The sequence below is a fragment of the Alosa alosa genome, chromosome 8 (assembly GCF_017589495.1).
Source record: "Alosa alosa isolate M-15738 ecotype Scorff River chromosome 8, AALO_Geno_1.1, whole genome shotgun sequence".
In the NCBI taxonomy this organism is placed as follows: Eukaryota; Metazoa; Chordata; class Actinopteri; order Clupeiformes; family Clupeidae; genus Alosa; species Alosa alosa.
The window spans coordinates 4329882-4349892 of NC_063196.1; the positions used below are offsets into that span (position 1 = coordinate 4329882).

The window sequence follows — 20011 nt, forward strand, 5'->3', positions numbered from 1 at the left end:
AGGAACATCACTGCATCATCAACTGGCCATGCACAGGATCTCCTTGCAAGATTTCTGACCAGGAAGTCAGAAGAGTAGCCCAAGAGCCAAGGACCACTCGGAGAAAGCTCCAGAAAGACTTAGAGGCAGCAGGTACAATTGTTACAGAGAAAATCATAGGTAATGCACACAACCGCCATGGCCTCTATGCACGCTCATCCCGCATGACTCTATTGCTGAAGAAAAAACATGTCAAAGCTCGTTGAAAGTTTGCTACACAACATTTGTACAATCCTATGAAATACTGAGAGAATGTATCCTGGTCAGGCAAGAGTAAAATGTAACTTTTCGGATGTCATACTACACACCATATTTGGAGGATAAATGGCATTGTGCATCACCCTAAAAATACCCTACCAACAGTGAGGTTTGGAGGTGGTGGCATCATGGTGTGGGCTGTTTTTCATCTCATGATACTAGCAGACTTCATACAATTGAAGTAATGATGAATGGAGTCATTTTGTTCCGGGAGAATCTTTACATCCACCAGGATGATGAGGATGAGACATGGCTAGACCTTCCAGCAGGACAATGATCCAAACCATTCAGCAAAGGAAACTCTCAATTGGTTTCAGAGAAAGGAAATCAAGACCCTGACTTCCAATCCAATTGAACAGTTTTGGAAGTTAACTAAAGATCAGGATTCACAAGAGGGACCCCTGGAATCTTCAATATTAAAGGACTATCTGTTTAAAAGAATGGGCCAAACTCACACCAGAATACTGTGACTGATTAGTTTCATTATACAGGAAATGCCTTGAAGCGGTCATTACAAATAAAGGCTTTTCTACAAAGTATTTCAGAAATTTCAGCAGGTGTGTTTAATACTTTTTTCCTGTGTCATTCCACTTTATTACACATAACTCTACCTATGGACTTTAATGTTTGGAATTTTTTATATGGGTGGATTATCTGAGTTAATACTAATGTCCGGTGAAAATTTCATGCAAATAGCCTCATTGGAAGTATACTTACTGAAAAAAAATGTTGACTTGTTCAATACTTATTTTCCCCGCTGTATATCTGAGGTATAATAGAGAATAAATTAGACTCATTTAGTCTCATTGGTTCCTCATCATCGGTATATCTCTGATAGGTAGGTAACCCTGTCAGACCGCTCATGTTTTTATATCTCACGGAGCGGAAGTGCACAGTGCCGTGGCATACTGCCAGCTACAGACCCATGATGAGTATTTGAAGCCATCAATTCTGGCCTGTTTTATTTGAGATTGAGGTGTGGGGGGTCAGGCACTTAGCTCATCATACAGTAGCTGCAAGCAGTATGCATCAACCCCCCCACACCTGTGAACCTCATTTACTCGGCCGTGGACGCGAAGGTACATGACTAATTCCTCCACAGTGGGCGATGTTATAACCTTCCTTAAGTCTCTGGCGTGTAGGCATGCCGATTCCTGCCCGTTTCTGATCTTTTAAATACACATGAACCATGTTGAAACTTCTGTTTTCCATTACAGAGCCCATGCTTCATTTCATCACGGCTGTGTGATTGTAACAATTTAGCTGAAACTCAGAGGGGCCCAGGTTTCTATTATACCTGTCACATCGGTAGCATGTTGTTCATTATCACAGAAAATAACTGTGTTGAAACAAATGAATAAAGTAACCGAACAGGCCTGTTAATGTTTTTTTAGAGTTGTGAGATGTATGCAGTAGTAGTAATATTTTTGAGCTTAACAAAAAAAACGTTCTGCATATAGTATTTATAAACCGGCATCACACATTTGAAAACAAAGGTCTAAAATGTGTATTGTCAATTAAGACTTGTGTTACAACTCGTGTTGTTGTAAGAGCATGGAAGCTTGCAGTTACAGAGCTAGCTCTAGCCAAGCACCAAGTCAAGACATTCCATGGCTCCCAGAATCAGGTCATTGCCATGGATGTGCCCTTTAGTCCAGCCAGTGGTAGCGCTCCTCTGTGATGTCACCTCCCAGTTAAAACACAGACTTTCCATATATATATATACACACAGCACACACACACATTTATACACACACACACATCTATGCGCACGCACACATTCACAGGGCACTGAGGACCTCTAGGATGGCTCGGTCACCAGCGATAGTGGTACAGGAGTGCTAATGTAGAACTGCAGTGGAAAATCACAACACACACACGCATTCATGCACTCTTTGTGGAAAATGTGCACAGAACGCACACTGTTTTTCTTTCTATATTTCCTTGTGTTGTGTTCACAGCACATAGGAGCTGGTTTTAATTATCCTCATTATTAGTTAACACCACACACATTTAACAGCTCTTTTGCGTGAGCTCAGAGGGACTGAGTGCTCTAATTTGGCAACAGTAACAGGACAGTTATGGTTGAAAATGATTACACAGAGTAGCTAAGATTCACACATTTGAATAATGATTTCTGTCATTATGTGTACATTGCTGATGCAAGCAAGCTATTAGTGCACTAACAATATGACTTTGAATGAAACCAGTCACTATGCATTAGTGTTTTTAAACGTATAGCTACGAATGACAAGTGACGAGTCTTTTTTTTATCCTTTTTAAAGCACATGTCAACTTTCAGGTTTTGCAGCTGCACAGCCCTTGGAAATGTTGTTTCACCAAATCAGCCAGTCAAATTAAAATGTACCTATTTGAAAAGTTGATGTTGTTCACTACCTCTGATTTTAGTTCATCATTCCAGGCCAGACCAAGTCACTTGGTAGCAGCACATGGTAGCAACACATCAATAACATATCCCAAAAAGAAGTCCTAGGATATATTGTGTCGCTATTTTGTCCCACCCCTGATATTAGCGTGTTTGGATCATTTTGCAGGCTTTCTTATTACCAGATTGCGACCTCTTTATGGATGCTACTGATAAACTACACCTAATTCACAGTGCTCAGTGACTGTTTCTGGTTGATAACGTCTTGTATAATCATCACCATCCGTTCATGTTTTACAAGCGGTCTCAAGCTGGTTTTGAAACCCTCTGAGGTTTGTCTTCAGATCTCTCTACTGAAAGATGATTAATACCAGAGCCAGTTCAGCACGGCAGCATCATTTCACTCTTGACACCCCGGGAGGGCATGTAATAATAGAGCTGGTAGGAGCGAAGCCTTACCTCTGGCATCCAGGTCAGCGTTCTCTCTCTCTCTCTCTCTCTCTCTCTCTCTCTCTCTCTCTCTCTCTCTCTCTCTCTCTCTCTCTCTCTCTCTCTCTCTCTCTCTCTCTCTCTCTCTGAGTGGCTGTTATCACCTCGCTCTTTGCCACCTTGCGGGTGCAGGGGACTGGCGAGGTGCGGAGTGCCAGGCGGGAGCAGCTGTGCCCGCCGGTGCCACGCGGTTATTTAGAGCAGGAGAGGGTTCAATGGCAGAGTGGGGCCGAGGACGCTCGCGCGCCGCAGCCGGAGGCCGCCTCGGCGTGTGGACGTTTGGACCGGAGCCACATTGACACGCGAGTCCTTCGCATGGCCACGGTGTCAACTTTCCAACACACTCAAGGTTGAGCACGCACACTCTATTGTCTATTTCCACCCTCCACTATCCATCTCCGGTTACCTGGGGGCTCAGGGGTTAGTTGCTTTCAAACGGCGTCATTACATTTTTAAATGGCCGTGTAAAAATGTCCAAGTACAACAGATGTTGAAATTGTAGTGAAATTTGTTGTGACCACATCCTCCATCAAACTTATTGTGACTCGCACTATACCTAAAGGGTTCAGATTTGTGGATACTATTTGGTTTTCCATCTGCTGGTGTTCTAAAATAGAATTGGAACCTAAGACAAGATATTGTTACCACTGAACGTGTTCTGAAAGCAAAATGCCTGCAGAATGTTGTACGTATGCATTAATGGTTGTTGGCAAGTGACCACTGAATAGCCGTCATGGTCTGACCATGGTATCCCAGTTCAAAAGAAAGCTGCGTATTGGTGTTTCTGGGAAAACGGATGAGTAAGGAAGTGGGGGTCTTTGCGTGTGTGTGTAGGTGTGTGTATGTATGTACACTTCCAGCTGCCTTGAGATTCCTGTGGTGGTTTAGCAATTAAATTAAACCCGCCTTGACCTGCGCAGTGCTTTTCAGCTCTCTTGTACCTAAGCCTTGTTAGACATGATGTCTATCCATCAAGAACTTGTTAATGTGCCAGTAGCCTGCTGAGAGAGCCTGAAGAGATGAGCCAGAGCCCCTTAGAAGGGAAAACAGGGTCTTTAGAACGTTTCCCTTTAACAACACATACCCATTTTTCACACTTTGAGAAACTGGAGCTCTTGGTGTTGGCCACCTGTCAAACGGAACATCTTGCATCATCTCGTGGTTACAAAATGCAGTGGTGAATGCCCTGGAGTAGTGTTATGTTCTTCACCCTGTCTTGCGTGTGTCTGAGTGCGAGAAATTGAGATAAAGCAGGAGACTGCAGACATTCTGTGCCAAATTGTTGTAGACATGGCACAATGTGTGCAAAAAGTCAGGATGAACTAACACAGACTGATAGAATTCAAGAGCAGGTTTCCTTTTCATTTTTAAAAAATGTTTTTTAAGTCATTCTCAACTCACTGCCAGTTAACGTTATATGCTCTGGCAGTGGATTGACATGAATAGGTTGAAGATGCAGAACTCAAAGAGCCTGCAGCTTTACAAGACATCTAAATGTAGAAAATAACTGATATTTGCTATAGCATGGGTAAACGGCCTGTCCGTGTTTTTAAGTAGCAGATTTTGTATAGGTCCTCGCGGTTTCTCAATTCTTTCTTCTTCTTCTCCTCTCTCTGTGTCTGTGTCTCACAGGACCTGTCGGGCTCCATCGATGACTTGCCGACGGGCACGGATGCCGGCCTGAGTTCGGCGGTCAGCGTCTCGGGCTCCACCAGCAGCCAGGGCGAGCAGAGCAACCCGGCGCAGTCGCCCTTCTCGCCGCACGCCTCGCCGCGGCTCTCCAGCCTGCGCAGCGGGCCCTCGCCCTCCCCTGTGGGCTCCCCGGTGGGCTCCAGCCAGTCGCGCTCCGGGCCCATCTCCCCGGCCAGCGGGCCAGGTATGTTCTGCCTAAAGCTTGGCCTCGTCAGACAGGTAACACATCGCCAAAGACTGGGCCTGGCCAGAGACGACTCGCTCGTGTGAAATGTACATGTTTTCTGTCCGCCTGAATATACACATGGAGGTGGAGCTGACTGCACAACATGAACAACACCAACAGGCTTCGAAATATGGGAGTACTCCATAAAATAGACTACGTCCTCCAGGTCCACCTGTATTGCAGTTTTTCTCTCACTTTTCATCTCCCTGTCTTTTTTTTTTCCCCTCATGGCCCCAAAATATATATATATTTTTTAACTGTTAAGAGGTCTTGTTTGATTTTGGAGGGTCTAAATTGCCTGAAACAATTACCCGATGAAGTCCATGCCACACACACACACACACACACACACACACACACACCTCCCGACTTCCTGACCCCTTAACTCCTCTGCCAACTGCTCACTGCAGCTAGCTCAGACTTCTGCAACATAGACTCTTTATTTACAATCATACCTTGGACTTGGGCAAATAATGGTGTCTGTCTGTCTGTCTGTCTGTTTGTGCTCGCTATTAGCGAACAGCGGGAGCCTCAGGTCGTTATATAAACCCGTGGCTCGGTAGCTGTTGTTTGGATAACAGACCCAGTCAGACGGGTTGTTTTAATGGGGAACCGCAGTGGCCCCCAGGGGGCCAGTGGTCTGGCACAGACACCACACCAGGGCTCAGTCAGGGGTCTCGCCGCGGAGCCAGCAGTCCAGGCTCACTTCACACGGATTACTGGGGCAGCCGAGGCCATTTAGGGGAGCGGGCTTGATGTGTCTTGATGTGTCTGTTTCTCTACTGTCCTACTGTCCTCTCCCTCACACACACACACATGGCCAGGTCAGAGGACAGAGCTGTGTCCATCCCCAACCCCCGAGTGTCCAAACAAGCCTCTCACTCGTTAAAATAGTTTCACAAAACTCTGTTAGCGGTTCGGAGTCAGTTTAACACAATTACTCTCTCCTACAGTGCTGGCCACTGTGAGCCGGGGAGTGTGTTTGATTTGACCGCTAGCCGGGGCAGTGAAGACTTTTTCCTTCCCTCCCCAGTTCCCTTTTTCCTTTTATTTGTTTCTTCCTGTCATTTGTTTTTCCCCCTGTTGGAGCCGCTGAGGCTGCATGTCTCTGGCCCTGCCTGTGCTCGGCCTGCTCCAGGTCTGGATAACGAGGCTGGTGGGAGCCCATGTCCCCCGTGCGCTCCGCGTCTCCGCTGGGATACGAGTCACTCATTAGCACCCAGGCTGGAGCTCCGCTGACATGTGATCCTCCGCAGCGTGGCAGGAGAGAGCCACACACACAGACACACACACAGACACAGACACACACACAGACACACACACAGACAGACAGGAGTGATATCAATGCTCCTAAAAGACTCATTAAAAGACCCAAATGCCACTAGGAGTGTGTGATATGGTCTGGGTGTTCCAGGTTCCAGCTGAGTACTACAGGTGTGGGGTAAAGTGTATTCAAAGCGTGTGTGTGTGTGTGGTGTGTGTGTGTGTGTGTGTGTGTGTGTGTGTTTTCTGCAGGCACTCAGATGGCCCCGCAGACCCCTGGAAATATGTCCGATGTGGGCTCCCATTCCACTCTGAGTCAGTCACCCATGTCTCAGGACAGAGGTGAGTACACACACTCTCACACACACACACACACATATACACACACATACACACTCCTCCCTCAGTCCCAAAGGACCTGTCATGCTTTTTTCCACATAACAAACCAACTCCAGCATGTCAGTGTCAGCCATGTTGCCTTAATGGTTCAACGTGTGTGTGTGTGTGTGTGTGTGTGTGTGTGTGTGTGTGTGTGTGCGTGCGTGTACTGTATATTCTCTCACATTCAGTGTGCATGTGAGCATGTCCGTGTCAGTCCCCATGGCTGTTTCCAGACGTTTTCCACTGCTATGGCAAATGAATGGCCTCATTTGGCTGACATACGACCACCTGTCAGGGCCTCCCTGCCGGGACGCTCTCAGCTAATTCAGGCCCGCAGTCAGGGGCAGCGCCGCTCCGCACGCCGTCGGCCCATTTGGCCGTTCCGCTCTGGTGACCGATGGCAGCGCTAGCCGCCCGCTTGTTTGCTTTCTGTGGCACACGTGCCAACCCTGTGAAGAAGCGTCAGGCACAAAGTTAAAGGTTTGAGTCGAAGCCACCCCTACCCCCACTCCAGTGCCCCCCCACACACACACACACACACACACACACACACACACACACACACACACACACACACTCTTTCACTTCAAACAGAAGCCAGCCAAAGCAAACGAGCGGGACTGCAGAGGTTAAGGTTCTGTGACGTGGTGCCTGATGCGGCCCCATGCGCTGCCGTGCCTGGCGTACCTGATGCTGCCCCATGCGCTGCCGTGCCTGGCGTGCCAGGGGCGGCGGGTGATGTCAGCAGGCCTGATTGATCACAGCAGAATTCCGCAGCTCCGTGTGGTCAGGGAATGGACGACTCGTCATGCCCAGCCAGTGCTGTGTCAAGTGTGCGCGATCAAAAGACCCTGTAGACATACAGTAGCAAACAAACAATGAAATATCTGTGTGACTGCTCTGTGTGGCATTTCTTATCGTCAGTCACCGTTTTCTCCCACACAAGCTGGGAAAAAGTATCGGTAACAGTATAGCTCTCTTACTCATGTTTGTATGGCAGTAGGTTTGGTAGAGGCCTCACCAGCCAAATATTTTGCTAGCTGCTGCTCCTGGTCATGGTCCTTGAGCTTTGTGTTTGGACCACAGTGATGTTGGGCTGAAGCCACCCTCTCCAGTGGACCCACCGAGCCTCCACTCCCGACGTCCTTAAATGGAAGATCTGTCCTGTCATGGTGTAACTATGTGTCCTAAATTGGAGAGCAGATTAGTCTCCCCTCTCTTAGTCATTAGTGGTGGTTGCTTTTTTCCCCCGGAGCTTTCCAGAGTGGAGTGGAGGAAACTCGCGCTGGATAGCTGTTAACCATTAGCGGTTAAACTGGCCCAGGTGAGATGGCTGCAGGATTGTAGCTGTTAGCCGGAGGCCAGAGAGGCTGAACGCAACCCAGCCCGCTGGAGCAGAGAGAGTGTGTGTGTGTGTGTGTGTGTGTGTGTGTGTGTGTGTTTGTGTCTCTCTGTGTGTGTGTCTGTCTCTGTGTCTTCGTGTGTGTGTGTGTGTGTGTGTACGCACTGTTCTCTGCTGCCAGCCGTCCCTGGCAACAGGGCCTCCTCTCATTACTCACAATCTCAGGCCGCTCCGCCACAGCGTGCAGCCAATCTACACACGGCAAGAGCCTCCACTAAGAGCGCGAAGGAGCTCGCGCACACACACACACACACACACACACACACACACACACACACACACACACACATATACAGTCCAGCACGCACAATCACACTAAAACGAATAAAATACACATGCATACAAACATCGAGTCACAGAGCAACCACAGACGGAAACAGATTGGCACACTTATCTGCATGCTGTCACACACATAAACATGTGAAGAGTGGTTCCAAAAAGCTCTTTCAAGAATAATTTTTAACATTTTTGTAGAGTTTTCCAGCTAATTTCCGTGGAACTGTAATTGGGTTATTGCTATTTGATTTATCGTTACTGTACTTAAAGCGATGGTTCGGAGTAATTTCACCCTAGGGTCCTTTGCACCATGACCCCGAGCCAAACACCCTCCCAGAGCGTGTTTTCCCTTTTGGTGAACCCTGGTCGAGTAGCTGTCAGAAACTAATGAGTTTCTGCAGTCGTAATGGGTACCAACTTTTTATCTAAGTAGAATTACCCCACTAATAATGCCCTGAATGGTACGAAACTTCTACAGTAGTACAACTATGTTCTTTACTCATAAAACGAGGCATTGAAAAGTTTGTAAATACACCAGGAGTTTATTTCAATAACACTTGCCTGATGGAGGCTACTATACCGCTGCGTCGACGTTACTTCCGTGATTTGGGAAAAGCCTCTAAAAGTCCTAGCAGGAAGCGACTACATCAACGTTTTTTGGTATATCCAGTTTTTACTATTTTTTTCCCAAAGTGTTTACAACTTAGTGTTAACTAATAATTGTTGCAAACTGGTACTACGAACAAAATATTAGTGCATTTCTGGATCTACATCCTTATGCATGCTTCCTGCCAGGACTTTTACAGGCTTTTCCCAATTACGACTGCAGAAACTCATTAGTTTCTGACAGCGCTACTCGACCAGGGTTCGACCAAGGGAAAACAGGTTCTGGGAGGGTGTTTGGCTCGGGGTCATGGTGCAAAGGACCCTAGGGTGAAATTACTCTGAACCATCGCTTTAATCAAAACAACACTAAACACAAAATTATTGATATTACCTGAGATACACAATTAAATTAAACCACAATTAAACATGACTTAATAATGATTTTAAAAATGGATATATAGCATTTTGGAACCAATTTCTTCATATTTTAAGAACATATCCACACACATTTCACACACACACCCACAGCCACACACACCAGTGTTTGTGATACCACTTGAGTGATTCTGGGCCAGAGGGCTCAGTCTAGCGTGGACACTTGTTTTGTTTGTGTCAGGTTGAACGTCTGAGAGCTCCCCCAAAAGATACTTAATGGCTGGCCTGCTCTCAGCCCTGTCAGTGTATGCATGTGCATGCTTTCCTACACACACACACACAGACACACACACACATGTCCACCCTTTCAGACACTTTCTAAAAAGCCTGCCCCACCAATTTGTCTATTTTCCAGGCAATTTAAAAAACACACACGGTTTTCACTGCTCCCCTTGCAGAGAGCAGTGGAGGGAGAGTGTGAGGGAAAGAGATGGGAGTTTATCCTTTGTTCTCTCTCTCTCTCCTCTCCCTCTCTCCCTCTCTCCCTCCCTCCCCTGTCTTTCCATCAGCCTCCTCAGCACTAGCCAGTCAGAGCTAAACTCACTGAAGTGCAAAACATGTGCAAAGAGGCAGAAAGCTAGCCACAGGTACCGGTGAACGATAGGGCCATAGTCAGCTCTACCAGACATATTCACTCAGAGATTTCTTTGCAATGACTGTAAAAGTTGTTTGTCATGGATGTGTGCTTGTATTGTTTTGGTCATTGTAGAAGTAGATGGTGCCATGGAAAAATCGTTGTATAATAAAAGAAAAAAAATCTCTACTTCGTTGAGGCTTTTTGTGGTTGACATGTCAGTGTGGATTTACATAATGGCATCTGAGTGGTTTGGATAATAAATGGGTTGGAGACTGTGCCTTCTCAGAGTGCCCATGAATTAACCCCCATCATTAGCATGTAATTGCCTTTCCAATTTATTTTTTTTCTCTTTCCAAATTAGTGATGAAATTGCCCTTAAATGTTCAAATTTATTTATTTGCCTTGCCAACTGTTTCACTCTTCTCCTGTCATTACCCCCTGCTTGTGCGCACACACTCACACACACTCGCTCTGTCTTTGTCTTTGTGTTTCTCTACCTGTTTTCCCTTGTCCATGTTCTCTCTGGCCTCCAGCAGCACGTGCTGTACTTAACCCTTTCCCCTTTTCCCTCCTTCTTCTCAGGATTTGCTCCCAGCATGCAGCGAGGTGCCCCAGGGCCCCAGTTTGGTGCCCAGCAGCAGCAGCAGCAGCAGCCTGGCGGACCCTCCATGTCCCCACACCCCTCTCCAGCCGGCCCCATGCACCACAGCATGGGCCCCTACCCGCAACAGGGCGGCCCGCCCTACGGCCCTCAGAGTGGGCAGTATGGCCCCTCAGGTACCACACGCCTAGATATCCTTCATCACCATTTGTCCTTTATTTTACTGCTCATGTGAGGGAGTGATTTTTGGCGCGATTTGTCGTGCTACACCGTTCACAGTTGGAATCCATTGTGTTGTTTCAATTTGTCAGGGATGAAATTACTGCTCAGGCATTGTTGACCTAATTTGTGAAGCGCTAATAGGGCCTGTGAAAACAGCAGAGTGGATGAGGTGGGCTCCCCTGTTGATTCAGCTGATTGGTCATTGATCACACAAGTTGGATGACGTGTGTGTGTGTGTGTGCGTGCGTGCGCACGCATGCATTTGTGTGTCTGTGAACATTTACAGACACATGTGAAAACACAGAAATGAGTCAGTGGATTTCTATGCATACATCTGCGCATGTGTTTACACATTCTGGGCACCAGGTGTGTGTGTGTGTGTGTGTGTGTGTGTGTGTGTGTGTGAGACTGCTTACGTGTGTATCTACGTGCTCATCTGGAAGAAATTCCGCACTGATGTGCACCTGTACAGAGTTAGCAGCCTGTAATGTTATGGCTAGCACTGATTGTAAAAGAATGGCACTCTGTTACAGCAGCCCATCTCCTCTCCCACCTCTCTCTCTCTCTCTCTTTCTCCCCCTCTCTCTATCTCTCTCCCTCTCCCCCTCTCTCACCCTCCTCCCTCTCTCCTCATGATGAGTGGGCCCTGAGACGGAGTCCTGGCCTGGGGCTGGTGGGAGAGCTGAGGTGCAGCTGGTCCGGTGCTGCTGTGGTCCACCCCCCACCCCCCCTTAGCGAGCGGCTCTGCTCCGCTCCGCTCTGGTGTGGGCCACAGAGAGGCCGAAGACTCAGGCTGATTGTGCTTCACAGCTAAATAAACATTCAGAGAGGAAAAGAGAGGGGAAATTGAAGAGGCTCACTCTCTGCTGCAGCCTAGGAATGGAAGGAGCACAGGCTGACTCACTGACATACACACACCACATACGCAGACTTTGAAAACATACTTACAGTTTACAAAGGGGGAAAAAATGCTGCCCTTTCCAGCCTTTAAATGGGATACTCTGAACACACACACACACACACACACACACACACACACACACACACACACACACACACACACATTGAAATTGATTGTGGTGTGTGTGGTGATTTGGTCTGGTGGTGTGGTAGTAGTACAATAGTACTCTGAACACACACACACACACACACACAATTGAAATTAATTGTAGTGTGTGTAATGACTGATTTGGTGTGGTTGGTGTTTGTAGTACAATGGCACTCTGAACACACACGCACACTTGATTGTCGTGTGTGTGGTGATTTGGTCTGGTGGTGTGGTTGTAGTACAATGGCACTCTGAACAAACACACACACACTTGATTGTCGTGTGTGTGGTGATTTGGTCTGGTGGTGTGGTTGTAGTACAATGGCACTCTGAACACACACACACACACACACACACACACACACACACACACTGGATTGTCGTGTGTGTGGTGGTGTGGTTGTAGGGTTAGTTGTGCCGTGGAGGCAGCAGCACTAGTGTTGTGTTTGGCATCAGCTCTGTCTGTTGTCTGGCCTGCTCCACACCAGTGGGCAATAAACCTCCACTGCCAACATGGAAACACTGACGCTAAAGGGCTACACACGCACGCATGCACGTTCACACGCGCACGCAAACACACTCAAACACACACACACACACACACACACACACACACACACACACACGCACGCATGCACACGCACAATAACAAAAATCACATGTTCTTTTTAGCTAGCACCAACACACACTCATCTGTCTCCATAATCTCACACGCACGCCCTCACACATACAGGCATGCGCTCCTACAGAAGATTTTTTATTTGTTTATGTGAGGTTTTAGTTTCGAAACAATGTTGAGTGTGAGCTGTAGTCAAAAGTCTGGAGGCGCCAACTTATGCAAAAATAGCCAGCACCTGGACTGGTGCGATGGGGTCTAACACAAAGCCAATACTATCCCAGTTGTGAGTGATTTTCATACGTAAAGCAAGTCATTTGATTTTACTACTTCCTGACATTTTATGGAGTCAGTCCAACCTGCAGACGATGAGGATTGTGTTATTTGACATAAAAAATAATAATAAAAAGGCAGGTAGCTTTTCAGCAGTATAATGCCTTGACTTCTAGATCTATGATATAAATCCAATACTGTCATTTTACTCAAAGTTCTACTGAATACAGTATATCAGCATTGATGTTTTTATCTCCTGCATTTGAAAGTTGTCAGCGCAAAACCTCATCATATCTTGGTTGTTTCAGGAAGTGACAGTGTTATAATTAAACTGTCTGATGTCTGACCTAAAAACAAGTCATGGAGTTATTTTTTTTTTCTCTCGTTCTTGGGTTTTGTGTTGACAGGACAGTGTTTTTCTTCTTCCTGACACCTCTGGATTTTGTGACATAGGTTTTGCATCTTTTGAGTTGATGTATTCCATCACATTTCCTGCTATGCACTCAGACCCCCGCACTCTTAATCCCTCAGAGATTGAAGAGCACGTATTTTGGTTTGGCTGGAGGCTGTGAATCACTTAAGCAGTATAGTAGTTTTTTTTATTATTATTATTGTTGTTGTTCGGGAGGGAGGGAGACGCATCTTACAGATTGGTGTCACCCCCATCCCCCCATGCACCCCTTCCCCCGGGGGAAATTTCCGGATTATCCCGGCTCTCTCCAGGGCCAGCGCAGCGAGTTGCCGTGTAATTGGCATAGCTCCAGGGCCCAGCCTAGTTCTGGCAGGGCCCTGCCTCTGTCTCTGCATCCCACTCCCCCACCGACCCCCTCTGCTCGTTCCCCCGACTGTGAAGGAGCTTGTTAGAGGAGCCACTGAGCATCGCTACAGTATGGACCCCCACCCACTCCACCACATGTATTTTTGGAACTTGTGTATGACATCAAAAGTAATGTTCTTGGTCTCTCTTTTCCTCTGTTTCCCTCTCTCTAACATGATGGGAGAGAGGCCCTATGAGTGTTTGTGAACGTCTCTCGTGTGCGTGCGTGCGCGTGTGTGTGTGTGTGTGTGTGTGTGTGTGTGTGGCTCTTCACAAGGCAAGTAGAACGCTCCATTGACTTGAATGGGCTTTCACAAAGTTCTACGGTAAAATATTTTCATGTAATTACAGCTGCAAACATATAATTACTGCTGTCAATGGCAACGGAGTTTGTGCTTCTACTTCAGGTATTTCATATCACTATGCAAGAACTGGAACATTCAAAAGTGAAAGCAAACGGTTGATCAGCTGTGTTCTAAAGTCCAACGTGTGTTGTTGCGAACTATGTTTCCGGCGTTCTATACATAATCCCTTACGTATGCGCATGGGGGGATGAAACCTTAAGCAAGTAGATATGTCATAAACCTGTACCCACCCAACAGCTGGAGCAAAACTGGAGGGAAGATGCATGAATTTTAAATCAAATAAATAAATGTGAACGCACTGCTGAGGGAAGAGCTAGCTATTTGGAGATGACACTCCTCCCTTGGGCCTGGATCACTGGTGGATATTTTCAGATTTTTCTCTCTCTCCTGTCCTCCTCCCTCTCATTTTTGCACTGGGACTTAAAGCGTAGAAACACTCTGTTAGAGCTGAGGTGTTTGGTGACAACAGATTGATATGCTGAGATTGTCACCAACCGTCATGTTGGCTTTCATGTTTCACTGTCTTACTATCTATAGATTCAGTTTTATTTCTATGGCACCATAGTACGTGATTGTTTCAAAGCATTTTTACAGATGCCTGCAGCCATGTGCCTAGTGCCCATCTGTCATCAAGTGATGAATGTTTCACCAAACAATCCTTACCCTACTAAGGCCCCTGAATCCTTACCCTACCCTGTCTGAACAGCACTCTTGTTAAGGAATTCCGATTCTATAGGGAATAAGGAATTCTGATGTTTCCCTCTGTATTTTCAGGTAATTACCAACGGCCACCCAATTATGGAGGTACCCCCAGTGCCAACTACAGTGGCCCCAGCCCTGGCATGGGCAACAGCCTGGGCATGAACGCCAGCAGCCCCATGCACGGGCAGGGCCCAGGACAGCACTGTGGTTCCGTCCCCGCTGGTAGAGGGCCAGGGCAGACCACAGGCGGGCGCCCCTACCCAGGCAGCAACAACGCCAACAATATGGCGCCCACCTCGCCCAGCATACCACAGCCGGCAGGGCCGGGCATGGGTCCGCCCCTGCCGGGGGTCGGTCGGAAACCCCAGGAGCCTGGAGCAGGGGGCATCCAGGGCTCCCCCTCAGTCGGACAGACCAGGTGAGACGATCATATGAAAGGTTATTGCATATGTCCACAGCCACAAAGAGGATTGGTACAGATTTGTTTTTTTGAAGTTGTTTATCTTACTCCTCACCATTGATCATCTTCTCACCCTCACCTTCACACACACCTTAACATCTGATTTGTCCACCTCTACGTGCTGGGCATTTGGGGAAATTATTAGGGACTTAACAGCCATATTGTTTTTTTTAGGATGTTATGCAAGGATGTGCTCTTAACCAATTCTTTACCTGACCACAGAGGCTGTTCTGCCCCATCTAGGCCTCCATTTGCCAGATCTCCGGTCTACCCCAGCCTGCCTGGGCCAGGGGGTCGACCCGGGCCCCTCTCATCGCCCCACTCCCACCAACAACATCCCCATCCTCACCTGTCCCATCCACATCCACACCCCCACCCCACCCCCACCCCCATCCCCACCCCCATCCACACCCCCACCACCCTCACTTCAGCGCCCCCTCCACCCAGCCCCAGACCCAGCAGCCTCCTCCCCTGGGGCCTCAGGCTGAGCAGTACGGGTAGGTGCTGGCAGGGGTTGCTTGCTCCTGGGTCACGCCATTCCTGTGGTACCCAGTCCTGCTCATGGAGGTCTAACCTGCTGTAGAGATGAGCTACAGCCCTACGCTATGGTTACACACATGTCAGCCAAAGAGGCTGAGCGTCTGAAGATTAATGTCAAGTTTGTGTGTGGGGATGCAGTTCAGTTCTCTAGCAGCTTGGACCTCCAGAGTGCCTGGGCAGAGCTGCACTAGGCCGAACCCGGTGAGAGCGACTGTGGGCTGAGCTGGACTTATGCTGATGCTGGCACTCCGTGGTTCCAGCAGGCTTCACTTACCCGCACGCCTAACAGTCGTATATGCTTCAAACACCAGGCAACACTGCGTGCATGTCTGCCTCTAACCTTCATCCTCATCTTCTTTTTCCAGGGCCCTTGCTTGTAGATGTGGGATACTGTTGGGTGGGTGGGGAATAGGGGAGCATGGAAAATAAATCTCTCTACTGAACATCTATTTGAAACATTTCCCCGGCCTCAAAGACTACTCAGCCGTGGAGGTGGAACTGGAATTTTGGCATGGTGTTCCGATTTGCTCCACATGTCTTAATTAGCCTGGGTGTTTTGGCAGTTGCATGAGTATCTTCTCATTGCCACTGGGTATTTTCCTGATTCTTAGACTCAAAGCAAACACACCCGCTCCATACATCAAACTGCAGTGGAACGCTGAGAGAGCAGAGGGGTGAATCCTTGCCAAAGTTATTCTCGTAACCTTTTCCCAGAGTCGATCTATGCCATGAATAAGAGACGCTTAAATGTCAAAGATGTGCTTCCTCTTCTCGCTTTGCTCTTGTCTTCAGGTTTGCAAGGAGGAGTGCGTAAATCAAAGAACAAACGCTCTTCCTTTCTGTTTTGCGTCTGATTTTAATTTTTTCTTCCAAGGCTTTGTACACTTAAAGGCATTGGACTCTTTCTCTGTAACTGATAGCTAACACTGTTGTAGACTGAAGAGAACTCAGTGCATGTTGTTCTGTTCACAACATGTTGGTGTTTATTTTCTCTCCATGGTCTTGGAACCTTATATCAGACACGAATCTAATGCCCATGTCTTCCTTTGCTTTGCTTTGCAGGCCGGGTGGCTACCCTGGCATGCCTCCTATGGGCCCAGGGGCCGCCTTCAGTCAGCCGCCAGCCAGCGGCTCCGGTAGGATGACTCCTCAAGGGCCCCCATACAACACCCCGCCGCAAGGTTTGGATCCTTTATAGAGCTAGTATTCCTATAGCACAACTTTCTATATTTCTTATAGCACGTTAGCACCAAGAAGGCTATGGCTTCATTGGATTCAACATAATTGCCATTGCTGGTTTTGAACACAAAATATGCTCTGCCTTTGGTCATTAAAGTATGCGTGCTTGTGTGTGTGTCTTCTCAGGCCCTATGCCCATGCAAGGTGATGGCCCAGTGTCTGCAAATGCTAAACAGAGGGTGGATCATAAAGAAGTGGGTGTGGTTCCCTCAGAGGCCACCCAAACCCAAGGTATGGTCAGAACCTGCCAATTGGAACCTTTTTCATCATCTGTCAATCTCCCTGCTACTGACTTTGCCCTCTCTCTCCCTTTAGCAGTCCTGTAAATAAGCAATTGGCTGTAGCATGTTGCCTACTAGACCAGCCTTCTAACAGCAAGCCTGACGGCTCATGGACCGTAGCAAAACACCGGCTCACCCTTTCTTTCTTACCATGCTCTGAGTTTCCTAATGCCACTGTTGTTACTTGCTTCAGTATGCTGGACTTCAAGACACACTTCCCACAGATCTCATCAATTGCACTCCCCTCGGAGCCTGTCCAAGCAGGCCATGCAGCTGAGAGTGCAGTCGGACAATTGTTTTGTCTTGTTTAGCTTGAATCAGATAAGCTGATTTCACGGATCCCTCCAAAGGGTCCTGTGCAAAGTTCAAAGTACAGCAGACTGCCTCAGCAGTATATTTTCTCATGAGCTGAGCGTGGAGACATGATGAGTTGAGCAGTTGAGATGTTATGTGTCAATTTTCTGAGAGGTCGTACCCCTCTCCTCTCAGCAAGAGATTCCTTAGCTCTCCGCTGCAGACTTGTCTTGTGTCTCTGTGTCTTTGATTGGTGTGAACACAACACTAGATACAACCCCATACTGAAATAACCTTTGTTCCTCTGAGGCTTGTTATCCTTTGCAGTGCTGCAAACTAACACTTTTTGTTTTTGTTTATGGTATCGTTTTGTTTAGTCTCTTTGTTGTTGTTGTCTCCTTTTGATATCTATGCACCCCCTTAGTTAAAAAATATGTCTGGTTTCATCCTTACTCTGCTAGGTGGTTAGCAAAAGACTGTCACCCCCCATCTCCTATTCTACCCTCTCTCTTCTATTCTTCCTCTCTCACTGGGGTTTCTCTTCATTACTGCAGACACGGGAAAACAGACCAACATCATAGACTAGTGACAATTCACACATCAGGGGAAAAATGCCTTTTTTTCATTGGATCTGAATGATCCCTTCTTAAACTCACTTTTCCCTTCCCTGATTTATTTCCTGCCGCTGTCATGGCAACTGCAGTTACATTAGTAGAACCCTTTTTGCCCCCCCCATGTCGAAAGGTTTTGACTGTGAGCAGGAGTTCGAGGAACGCTATTATCGTCTGCTCTTGCAGAGCCCCCCTGCCTACTGTACCGCCTGACTTTGTGCCAGTGTGTAACTGCATGCTACCAACCAGTTCCGCTTGCCCTAACAGCTACTCCTATGGCTAGGCAGTGTTTTATCGCCGCTAATGCACTCAGTCCTCACACATGTGTATGCATATTGTGGAGAATGCTGGTTTCTGAATAGGGGTGGGACAAAATATAGGTATACGGCAGTAGAACGTACAAGTTATTTTTTTGCTATACGTAATGGATACGCTGGCGCTAGTTATATTTTTACAAAAATATGAAATTCTACAATTGATATTCTAAACACTCATTTGCCAATCTGGCTCTCCAGTCACTACTTGTATTCTCATGGTTGTGCTTATCAAATGAATGTAGGTACTCGGTGAATGAATACTAGGGATGCACTGATATATCGGCCAACATCGGCTATCTGCAAATTTATCTGACATTTACCGATGGCAGTGGCTGATATTTATCTGTTATGTTGCGTCAATTCTGCACTAGGTAAATGTTGTGCTATGAAATGCCTGAAATAGTTTTTTTTTTTTATGAATATTTTTCTTCCCACTCTACTAAAGGATATAATTAACAACAAAAACAACAAACAAAGGAAGAAAAAGATATCGGCGTTGGTTATTGGCCAAATTGTTATTTTTCTTCCTCTTCATTTACACAGATATCTTGATGTATTGTAGATCAATCTTATGCAATGTATTGAGTATTGCTGAGTTGCTGTATCGTGATATTATCATTATCGTGGGCAAAGTGTTGTGACCGTATCGATTCTGGAGTTACTCAGCGATTCCCACCCCTATTTCTGAAAGTAGGCAAGTCGCTTGAAAGAGGCCACATTTGTGAGCGCTCATTTCAGCTTAAATCTGCTGCTGCTGAGAGCGCATTAGCCAGTACAGTAAGGTGGTGTTTCTGCTGAGTACGTGTCCTTCACACTCCGCAGGGCCCTGATCTTCCCCAAACTGGAGGGCCCAGGTTTTGCAACACGTGTATGTGTGTGTGTATTTGAGTGCATTTGTTTGTGAGTATGTGGGAGGGAAAGCCAGGGAGCGAGTGTGTGCACTTATGTGTGTCAGGATAAAAGAATAAAGGATTAAGCCATCTCTCACCATGTGGCCCCGTGTGTGTGTGTGTGTGTGTGTGTGTGTGTCGACGTATGTATCTATGTATGTATGTATGTATGTATGTATGTGTGCGTGCTTGTCCTCTCTATTCTCTGTCACAGGACAGCTACAGCTCTCAGTGTGTGTCCCAGCCCCCCCCCCTCCCCTCTGTCCCCCAGTCCTGCTAGTCTGTCCTCCTATCACGGCGAGGATAGTGATAGCATTAGCAGCCCTGCCTGGCCAAAGACCCCCACCAGCCCTGTAAGTGCCACACGCACTGTTCTCCATTCTTCTTTTTTTCTGTGTTCATGTTCTTTTGGTTCCTCTCAGAGTTTGATTTATTTTTCTTTTTGTTATTCTTGTTTTTGCCTCTTTTTTATTGATTAACATGTTGTTCACAGTCAAGTTGGATGTTGTGGACTTTTCATTTGAGACTTTCTCATTAAGACACAAATAGGATTGGATGGAGAGAGGCTGCTCTACACATTCACCCACCTCTAACCACCCTCCAGCTGTCTAATTTGCCAATTCTCCTTCCACCACAGAGGGCTGTGGCTTTGACAGTCATTCTTCATTGCATCCCATTCTGAACTCATATTATTGCAATTGGATA

At 47.1% G+C, this 20011-nt stretch overlaps 1 protein-coding gene across 1 annotated transcript in view; it reads left to right on the forward strand.

Moving 5' to 3' along the window:
* arid1b (AT rich interactive domain 1B (SWI1-like)) overlaps nucleotides 1–20011 on the forward strand; it is a 78305-nt gene that overhangs the window by 46616 nt on the left and 11678 nt on the right. The window contains 9 exon segments of the mRNA XM_048251347.1: nucleotides 4805–5048; nucleotides 6606–6695; nucleotides 10613–10807; nucleotides 14747–15092; nucleotides 16737–16855; nucleotides 17040–17124; nucleotides 17126–17144; nucleotides 19521–19555; nucleotides 19557–19659. Of these exon segments, the coding sequence (XP_048107304.1) occupies nucleotides 4805–5048; nucleotides 6606–6695; nucleotides 10613–10807; nucleotides 14747–15092; nucleotides 16737–16855; nucleotides 17040–17124; nucleotides 17126–17144; nucleotides 19521–19555; nucleotides 19557–19659 (1236 nt within the window).